This window comes from Arachis ipaensis, chromosome B5 (assembly GCF_059453495.1).
Source record: "Arachis ipaensis isolate K30076 ecotype BB chromosome B5, ASM5945349v1, whole genome shotgun sequence".
Classification (NCBI taxonomy): domain Eukaryota; kingdom Viridiplantae; phylum Streptophyta; class Magnoliopsida; order Fabales; family Fabaceae; genus Arachis; species Arachis ipaensis.
Window position 1 is genome coordinate 25,312,308 of NC_142440.1, and position 10,303 is coordinate 25,322,610.

The window sequence follows — 10,303 nt, forward strand, 5'->3', positions numbered from 1 at the left end:
TTAAAAACATATAATTTAATTTTAATGTATTGACAATATAAATTTTTATACGTAGTTATTTAATTATATTATTTTTTTTTATAATTATCTACGTAATGAATGTAAAAGATTATTTTTTTATGTGACTATACATAATTGACTAGATGTATAAAAATCTTTAAGCTAATAATGTCAAAAATTAAATTAAAAAATATTGTTATTTTGAAAATAAAGAGAAAAAAATTATTATAAATTAAGTTTTCTTTATTTTATATAAATATACTTTTTATATATAAGTTTAGTTTTTTTAGTATATTTACCCCCACTATTAAATTTTTTTGGGTTCGTCACTGACAACCATCAACTAATTTTTTGTTCTTTTTTCTGGAGGTTATGATTCCTTGTATGAGAAATTTATGAACATGACTAGTCTAATTTTTTTCAGTTATATTTTCGATATCCAAAATTGTAAGGAAGTCAATTGGAGATATTTTTGGGACTATTGTTGGGCAATTCTCTTCAGTATCAACAACAGTTTGGAGAACTGTATTTCTCAAATCCGTTAGGAATTTGTTCTGAAACGGCTTATTATATTTTTCATCTCTTTGTTGATTCGGATTCTTTAATTTTCGAAGGTAAAGCTTCACCTACAAAATAAATAGTTTAAAAATTTTTTACACAAAAGTAGAAAAATATGAGTTATTGTGAAACACAAAAATTTTAAAACACAGTATACTCATTTAAAGATAAAGCATAAAAATTTTGAAAAATAACACCAAAAGTACCTATTGATGTTAGATCTAGGCTTACCCAATCTTTACTAATGTGATTGGGATTGCAATATATGGAGTTCTTAAGCAGTCACTATTAAGATCATAGTGTCTAGTAAGCTCTATTTGAAGCGTGTGGCTCAGGTTCAATGATGGGATGTTGCTTAATGTTCCAAACCCCATTTCATCGACAATATCTCTTTTATCTTCGAACATTGTTTTGAAAATCTTCACAACATATCACAAAAATTTAGGATAGTCTAGAAGTGACAAGCACTGAGTAAAATGCTTTAGGGACAAGACTGTAGGATTAATTTGGAACAATATTTGCTTCTGTAAGATTGGTATGACTTAATTAATATTTGCTTATAGACACATGGTAGTATGTTCCTAAGTAGTAGTAGTACTTTGTTCTTAAGTAGGGTACAAAAATTTATTATTATCTCTTTATAGGTTAAAAATTCTTTTTTTCGTTCCGCAGAGGCCTCGCCTTCTAGTGCCCTGACGAGTTAGCCATACCCTTCCTCCACCAGACGCCATCGTCCCGTATCTGGCTGAGGCCGGATTCGGCGACACGGTGCCCCTCAGGGACTTCACATTTGACAATTCCCTGATTTCGGCACTCGTGGAACGATGGCGTCCGGAGACGCACATGTTTCATCTCACGTAGGGTGAGGTCACTATCACCCTGCAAGACGTGGCATACCACCTAGGCCTACGTGCACACGGGAACCCCGTTGGGGGTGCCTTCATGACTTTGGTAGGTGGTACGGCACAAAGACGTGGGTCATGGTTGAGCAGCTGCTTGGTGCCAGGCCTCCGGTGGCGGACAGCAGGCTGTGCAGAGGAAGGAGTCGTTCATGCTGAAGCTGGTTTGGTTGCGTGATCGTTCAACGCATCCATGTACCACTCGTAACCGGCCCTGCTTGGACTATAAGCAGCGTTAATGAGGTATCTCTTGCCTTCGGCTGACTTGAACCGAGACATGAAATTTGCAGCCATGTGTCTTATGCAGTAAGCATGGTAGGCTCTTAGGGATGCCAACCACTGTCATCGGAGCTAAGCGCGGCCTTGATAGCCTGAGATCTGTCAGAGATTACCAGCAGGCCGTCTTGTGGGGTGACGTGGCGTCTCAGATTAGTTAGGAAGAACGACCATGACTCGGTGCTCTCGGACTCCACAATGGCAAAAGCAATCGGCAGGATGTTGTTATTCTCGTCTTGCGCCACCGCAATAAGCAACGCACCACCATACCTGCCATACAGATGCGTACCATCTACAGAGACAAAGGGCTTGCAATGCTTGAAGGCTTCGACACATGACGGGAAAGACCAAAATACCTTGTCGAACATACTGCAGTCATGTACCAGGAGGTGTCCATCATATAATGGTTTGACACGTAGGTCACAAATGGTACCAGGAAAACAGTTCTGCAGTGCCTGAAGCAACTTCGGAACCTTATTGTACGACTCTTTTCAATCTCCGTAGATTTATGCAATTGCCTTCTACTTGGCCATCCACACCTTTCTGTAGGATGGTTTAAAGTGATAGCTTACTTGGACCGCACCCTGCAAAACCGGAATGCTTACAGAGGGGTTCGACTGAATCAACAGCAAGATGACCCTGTAGATCATACTGCTGTCTAACTGACGATGGTCTTGAGACATGGTGGGTTCTAGACAACTATGCACTCCACCCACCCTCCGAACCTCCCTGAACACAACAAAACAGGATTACTTCAACTATGTCGTACACCTACTTAGTATATCGTATAGAAGTAATGAAAAGCACAAGTAAACTTAAGGTTACCAGTATCCGAGGTTCTGCCGAAGGGCTATACGGAGGCTCCATTGACACTCATTCTCAGCTTGGCGGCACTGCACATGGTAATTTAACCGGTCCGATTTGATCACCCGGTACTCCTTACTCCTCTGAATATTGTAGTTCTTCACACCCTGAAGCACTGCCTCTCGGCTTCTAAACTTGTGGCCGACCCAAAACTCTACACCGCCGTCTAGATTGTAATCCTCTTCACCCGTGTCAAGAAACAGAGTCCTCTCATGTATGGCGTCCAGATCCAGACTGTGATAGTGAGACGAAACTGCCGAAAGCGCCGGTATTGGAAGAGGTGGGGGCAGGACATGGCGGGCCACGGTCGGAACAGGTGTCTCCGGAACACACTCATCCTTATCTCCACTATCGGATAAGTCGCTGTCACCACTGTCCCCCACGTAATCCTCGTCCGACTCCTCCTCGCCCTCCTCTGCCTCATCCACTAGAACGGCGACATGAATGGGCGGTGGTGCGAGGAGTCGGTCGTCCTGCACATAGGTCGAGTGTACGGAAGGACCACCGCCACCGTGTCCCACCTCTGCAGAAAGCTCCATTACTTGCTCCACCATGATCCTCTCATGGATGTCGAACATTACTTGCACATGCTCATCCCCTAGAAGTCGGAATAGTCGAAACTAGAAGACTCCGTTACCCATGGGTGCCAGCAACCTATACGCCACCCTTCCGATTTCCCTCGTGTCTGTACCACCGAGCTTACTCAATATCAAACTCCTCAAATCGGGCAACGTCTCCACCCGCTGAGTGCGAAACAATATCGGATCCTCATACTCAAATGTCACCCCATTGTCGCCGTTTCTCATACGACAGTTGGGATAAACAAGCACAACTATATATGGACTATTACTGGCCATTAATGCCGTGTATTTGTGAGAAATAAGAGACACACAAAAAATATGAAAAATTTGTGAAGAATACCAAGTGTAAACGTGTCATATCTCGTTTACACTGTAAACGAGATATATGCAATGTCATCTTATTTATACTGTAAACGAGATATGACTGAAAAATGCAAATCGGTAAATATTTTTAAAAATATTTATTTCACTAATTATGATTTTTATTTTATTTATTTAAATAAAAAAAAATTCTCGAATCAAATAAATAAATAATTAACTAACATATTTAATTTAAATAAATAAAATAAAATAAATAAATAATATTTTTAAAAACATGACAGGTGAACTATACTATTAACTGAAAAAAAAAATTATTTTAATAATATATAATAGATTAAATGATGAAAACATAACAATTGCTTTAGGTGCCATTTTTCAAATACAAATAAAATTATTAATGGTAATCCCATCAAATGAGATGACATTATGAGGTGGCTGTGAGCCTGAGCCTGTGAGCCTGTGAGCATGCCTAGTAAAAGTACTAACAAACGAATAGAAATTAGATCCTCTCTATTTTTATTATACATTTTATAAATGGGATAAAGAATAAGAAATATTAAAAAGTTAAGATTATATTTTATCTTTAATTGAAAACAAAAATTGAAAAGAATTATGGTGCCTACTAATGGACTTTATCCGGTAAGTCCACGTGACTTTGTTCGTGGCAGGTAAGTGATGTCTCTCTCTTTCTTATTGCGGCGGTTTTGACAGTACTCACTGCTCTGATCGATGAGTTTATTTTGTTTCACACTTACTTTCCCTTGTCTGGGAAGGAATCAAGAATAGTGGTTGATCGTCCTTCAGGTACTCTCGAAATCAAACAGGTAAACCAATATCTGCTATTCTCGCCACCAATTTATGTAAAGAAAATAAGAATCTTCATCTTCTTATCATGTGTGCTTGGCAACATAATTTTAGCGTGCACTTACCTTTTCTAGCATGCCATCTATCTGTTTGATGAAAGAACAAATTCTTTGTGTTTGGTTATTCTTTCATAGAATTGATTTCTGAAGTAATAATAGAATTGATTGTTAAACTATTGATCTCTCAGATGCTCAAAGATTCCTCTGAAGATCAGGAATTAAGTAATATGAAGGTAAAACTGTAAATCTTCCTCTTTGATTTAAAGAACTTGAAGGAATTTGCACCTCTTTCCTTTGGTTTTGAAGCAATTTCAGGGGAATATCTGTGGCAGGTTAGAAATTATGATGCAGCAGAAAGTGTAGCTCAGAGGTAATAATGTTGATATTCTATTTCTCTGTCTGACTAAAAATAGTAGTTCTAAGTTCATACTTCCTAGAATGATCTGCATGAATTTTCGGTGTTTCTGGAATCCGATATTGCAATTGTTTTGACATACAATATTAGTTTCTTCTGTTTGGATGGGATGCAGCTTAAGGAATAGTCATGAGGAATCAGCTAAGGTTTCTTCATTTCCATTGGATTTGGGTAGCGGTTTGTGCCCCGTGGATTCTCTTGAACCAACTTCTATTAAGGAAGCTGGAAACTTTTTCTTGGTTCATAAAGTAACCCAGTCCTCACCTTCCCCTGCAATGTGTTTTGTGGCAAAGGTTCCTCAAGATGAACAAGAATCTCATATTGTAGCTTTTAGTTCAGAAGATGGATCCCGGAAGTTGGATGACGAGTCGACTTCATCTAGGACCATAGGTGTACGGGATGTACATATTGTAAGAACTTTTTAACTGCATATATAAGCTTTCACTGCACATCAAATTGTCAATTTTTTGTTTCTACTGCATTGAAGGTCTTCTTGTGCACAAATAGGAATAGCATCATAAATCTCATCGCCAGGCACAAAATTTATGGTTAATACCTGGCAAATATTTGTTCTCGTACTTTCCAGTCGATGCGGTTAATGGAGGACTTCCTCCATCTTGCTAAAGAAAATACAGAAAAGGATGTGGAAACTTGTGGCATACTTGGTGCTGTACACGTAAGAATAATTCAAATCCATAGCTATATTATGCCTTTGGTTGTCTTATCTCAAATTTTCTTGTGCCCATAAAATTTCCATAGGTATGTTCTATTTATCTTGTATTAAATATTAGAGATTTCTGGTTAATCTTTTCTGAAAAAAGAATGAAGAACCTGTCATATGATAAAATGCTTTGCACTGATATGATTATTTCCTACAATTCTCCAGGAGAATGGAACCCTCTATATGACTACTCTGATCATACCTAAGCAAGAATCAGCTTCCAATTCTGTTAGTATACATATTGCTCTTTTACATTCTTTTACATTTGGTTTTGAAATCTGAGTTTGATTTCTATGCAGGAGCACTAAAAAACTGTGTTACATTTACATACAATTAGGTGCATATATAAAAGTGGTTTTGTTTGATAGTAAGTGTGAAAGTTAATTGCTTTTGTTTGTGTAGCAGATTCTACTTGGATGTCAGTATAAAACACTAATTGTGCATAGAATTTAAAGTCTTGTGCATAGAAATTAAAATCTTCAATATTTTTAGCACATATTTTTTTGAGGGCATAATATTTTATTGCTGCATTTTGCTAACTTGCTGCACTAAATCACAGTGTCAAGCTACAAATGAGGAGGAAGTTTTCAAAATTCTAAATGAAAGATCTCTTTATCCTGTGGGATGGATCCATGTATGTCTTCCTACCTTCATCACTTTGTTAATTGAGTGAGTCTGTTGGTGTGTTCCCTGGTAGCTTCGGTTTCTGGCCTTTACAGTGAATTTGCGAATTGGGATTTTAGAGGGGATGAGAGGAAAGGTAAAAACTTGGTGAGTAAAGTGGAATCCATTTTGAAGCCCTTCCCTTTCTTCTTTCCCTCTAAGACCCCAACTCGAACACACATCGAAACTTTACAAACAAATCCTCATGATTGGATTGGATTGGATATGGCAATCTATTAAATAGGGTAGTACTTCTCTAAAAATTCTGTATTTAGCATGGTAATCACTGAAGCACACTCACAGTTCATATATGAATTAAACTTATGACATGTTTCTCCATTGTTATTTCTGAAATTGTGTCTTGTCTAAGATATTAGAGCACAATTATAAACTCTTATGCAAGACTATATCATTCTTTTTATCCCATGTCACCATACATGAGATCAGCAACAGCCATTCTTCTTGAATTGGCTTCTCTAACCGTCATCATATTTTGAAAAATTTTTAGACACATCCTTCTCAAAGTTGTTTCATGTCATCAGTGGATCTGCACACTCAATATTCCTACCAGGTGATTGACCGAAGTATCATGTACTATTCCTTGCCCTTTTTCTTTCTTGTTAAAGGATTTCTTTGTTCAATAACTTCACATCCGGATATGAATGTCATACATGTTCAAAACATTTTACCGTGTGAATCAAATTGAAATTTGATTAGCACCATTGTTATTACTTGTATTAAATAGTTCATATGTTAATAGAATTTATAAGACAAATTTGCAGAGCATCTGTTATGTTTGTTGGTGACCAGCACTCAGAACCAGCATAGGTAAGGATAAGAACACCCCCCCCCCCCCCCCAAAAACAAAAAAAAAAGTTGATGACTAAAATTTGATAGCAGTTTACTTATACTTTGTGAAAGTGCTACACCATGACTGAATATTCCTTCTAACAATGACTCAATGAATTGCAGGTGATAATATTAATCAAAGTAACTCTTAAACTGACTTGAAATATATTCAAACTTTTCCCTTTATACATTGCTGTTTAACTCACTGTTTGGCTTTGATGTATCAGATGATGATTCCTGAGGCATTTGCCATTGTCCTAGCTCCTACAGATACCTCAAGGTCTAGTTGTCTTGAATTTTATGACATCAACAAATGCTGACCAAATATCTACTCTATTTTACTAGAAATCCATGTGTTGTTTATCTTGAAAAGTTCTTACTCTTATAATTGCATCCAATTTGCATATATGGTTAAAAAAAGGGTTGGGTGAGTGAAAAATGTTTTTGAACAAGTCTATCTTATTTGTTAGCTTTAATCTGATATGTTATATGAAGAGACTCTTTATCTATAGTATTAAGGACAAATTACGCTCACATTGTATGATATTTAGTGAAATTGAACCCGGCTTTTAGAATATTATGCATTAACCTCCCTTGAAATTTAGGTGATATAGACGTGTTGCCCTTGAGTAATTACTAAACATTCCCATGAACAATATAACTTCCCTTATGGACAATTCAATACCATTTGAACAAATAAAAGAGAGGCCATGATAAATTTCATCAAACATCAGGGAGGATCATTGTAATTTTTCCAAATATTAGTTTCTCTTGAACCATATAATGTAAGCCATTTTTCCAAGTAGCATTAGTGCTATTTTTAGGGAAATTAGATAAAAAAAATTATATATGCAGCAAAGAATTATGATGTTGAGAAATCTTGTAACATATATGCTGATGAAAATATCCCCTCACAGGAGCTGTGGACTATTTCGCCTAACTGACCCTGAAGGAATGAATATACTAAAGAATTGCATGGACAAAGGATTCCATCCACACAAAGACCCTGATAATGGCAACCCCTTGTATGAACATTGCTCCAATGTCTACAAGAACTCCAATCTAAGGTTTGAAATATTCGATTTACGCTAAACTCTGATTTTGATGTCAGCACACACTGTTCTTTGACATAGATGGAGTACCATTAGTTAATTACCATAAGAATATCCTAGTATCTCTTTTTTTTTTTAATTAAAAAATGTTATTTAATACAAGTTGAACCTATAATTTCATACAAATTACTCAAGTCCTCAACATTAACCGAAATCTGAATGCTTGAGGCTTGTCCTAGTTACACTCGACATTTTGATGCTGATGTAATAATGTTGTAATAATGTTAGTTAGCTTTTTAATGCTACTCTCCTGTAGTTTAATGTTTTGTTTGGACTTTAAAAGAAATAAATTTGATTTTTTTTTTCTTTTTTTCCTTTGTAGTCCTGCTTCCCACTTAATTTACTTATGTAAGTACACTTATAATTCACAAAGTTGGACATTGATGCAACACACAATCCAAACTATTCACAAGAGTTAATGTTTTACCTACATGAATTTAAATCAACACGAGTATATAGTTCAATATCTCTTAATTTTTCAAATTGATTTTCATCATCAATGTTATATGTCCATTTACATCCCATTAACCATTAGATAATACGTGGATTATATTGCTTGAAAGAGGTCCATTTAGTGGGAACAAACTATTTCACATACACAAAACAACTATAGTAAATGGCAATTTTATTTGTTGAAAGTAAAACAAATGCTGTGGTTGTCGACTGAGCAAAACCAAACCTAACATTAGGTGAATCAAGTTATAATTGATATTTGCGGTTATTACTTCCGTAGATGTTGAACATATTTGCATACACGTTTAGAAGCTAAAGCTGTCCATAACCAATCATGCTACATATATATTATATATGATCCAAGACAACAAGAGAGATGCAAGTATGCAACTAATGAAAATCCAAAGAATATCCATGACACTGTATCTTTTCAACCTAATCAATAACGAGGGCCGGGGCAAGAAAGAGCCCAAAAAAAAAAAAAAGTCAATTTGAAGCAAGCACACGTCCTAGATCCAAGACAAAACCAAGTCTTTTTTAACTCTTTAAAGTCAGAAAGTGAGACTTCTTTCCTCTTACATAAAGCGTTATATTCTCAGTTCTCACGCTCACCAGTCACCACATTAATTATCTTTATATGAATAGTAACATATTATTCTTTTATATTCTAGAAAAAAGTTTAGCATTAGAGAAATCAAATACAATTAAATGATCTCCAACAATGTCTTGACATAAATATATTTGGGCCTATCTTAAATAGAATTGGTTACCAAGGTTGTTGAATGAGTTAATATTTATCTGTGAAGTTTTAATTTATTCAATTCAGTCTTATAATTTTATATTTGTGATTCAAGTTAATCTCTCAATTATTTTCCATTAACAGTGTGCTAACGTGGCATACTAACATAGATTATTAGTGTCACATGTCAAAATATTATTTGTCTACATGTAATAAGGTGATGACGTGTTAGTTAGTGACACGTATTATGTTAATGTGGACGGACTATGTAGTAGAACACATTTTGGTCAGGTATTGTTTTGAGTCGCATGTCATAACATTATTTATCCATGTGTCACCAACATATTATCATTACAAACGACTCAATTTTATCCCTAAATTTTATAAGGTGTCTCAGTTTAGTTTTTGAAATTAAAAGGCATGCATCAAAATAGTTCATGCACCGATTTTTCTCATTTTTTCATAAATTTAAAATTTTTAACATTTTTAAATATATTAATTTTCTTCTATTATTCACATATTGCTAAAATTTTTATAAATATTTTTTATTTTTTAATTTTAATTATACAATTTTTTATAATAATTTAATGTTAATAAATTTGACAATATGTAATTATGTTATTTTAATAAGAGAATTATATGATTGACTAAAATACATATTTTATTTTTGGTCCAAAATACACATATTTTATAGAAAATAAAATATTTATAACAATTTATTTAAGTTTTATTTAATTTATTAAGGATCAGTATCACTAATTAATTAATAAAAATAACTACATATGTAAAAAATATTAAAAAGGATTTGTTTGAAAAATACTAAAGAGAGAGAGATTAAATTTATCTTTAATATAAAAATTAATACTTTTTACCTTTTTCCCTATCTTTTAAATTTGTCATCAAAATCAAACATTCACACATATTTTATATAGCCATAAAAATATTATTGACCTTATCCATTAAGAAACAAATAAACGTAATAAATAAAA

General features: G+C 34.8%; 1 protein-coding gene across 4 annotated transcripts; it reads left to right on the forward strand.

Moving 5' to 3' along the window:
- Positions 1-4,150: 4,150 nt before the first annotated feature.
- AMSH2 (associated molecule with the SH3 domain of STAM 2) lies at positions 4,151-8,440 on the forward strand. Of its 4 annotated transcripts, none has more exons than XR_015883518.1 (11): positions 4,157-4,323; positions 4,551-4,595; positions 4,695-4,732; positions 4,893-5,187; positions 5,364-5,453; positions 5,664-5,726; positions 6,058-6,132; positions 6,670-6,752; positions 6,944-6,989; positions 7,238-7,290; positions 7,928-8,440. XR_015883518.1 is itself a non-coding variant. In XM_016346971.3 (10 exons), the coding sequence occupies exons 2-10, from the start codon at positions 4,551-4,553 to the stop codon at positions 8,100-8,102; spliced, it is 897 nt and encodes a 298-aa protein (XP_016202457.1). In that variant the 5' UTR covers positions 4,151-4,303; the 3' UTR covers positions 8,103-8,440. The 4 variants fall into 4 exon arrangements, 2 of the variants coding, with proteins under 2 accessions (XP_016202457.1, XP_016202456.1); XR_015883519.1 differs by having other exon boundaries at positions 4,219-4,303; XM_016346971.3 differs by lacking the exon at positions 6,944-6,989 and having other exon boundaries at positions 4,151-4,303; positions 6,670-6,732.
- Positions 8,441-10,303: the final 1,863 nt, after the last annotated feature.

Coding starts and splice junctions, on each gene's coding strand:
- AMSH2 (XM_016346971.3), top strand. CDS start 4,551: ATGCTCAAAGATTCCTCTGAAGATCAGGAATTAAGTAATATGAAG. Junction 6,733..7,237: donor ACACTCAATATTCCTACCAG/GTGATTGACCGA, acceptor TTGATGTATCAG/ATGATGATTCCTGAGGCATT. Junction 7,291..7,927: donor GCTCCTACAGATACCTCAAG/GTCTAGTTGTCT, acceptor ATCCCCTCACAG/GAGCTGTGGACTATTTCGCC.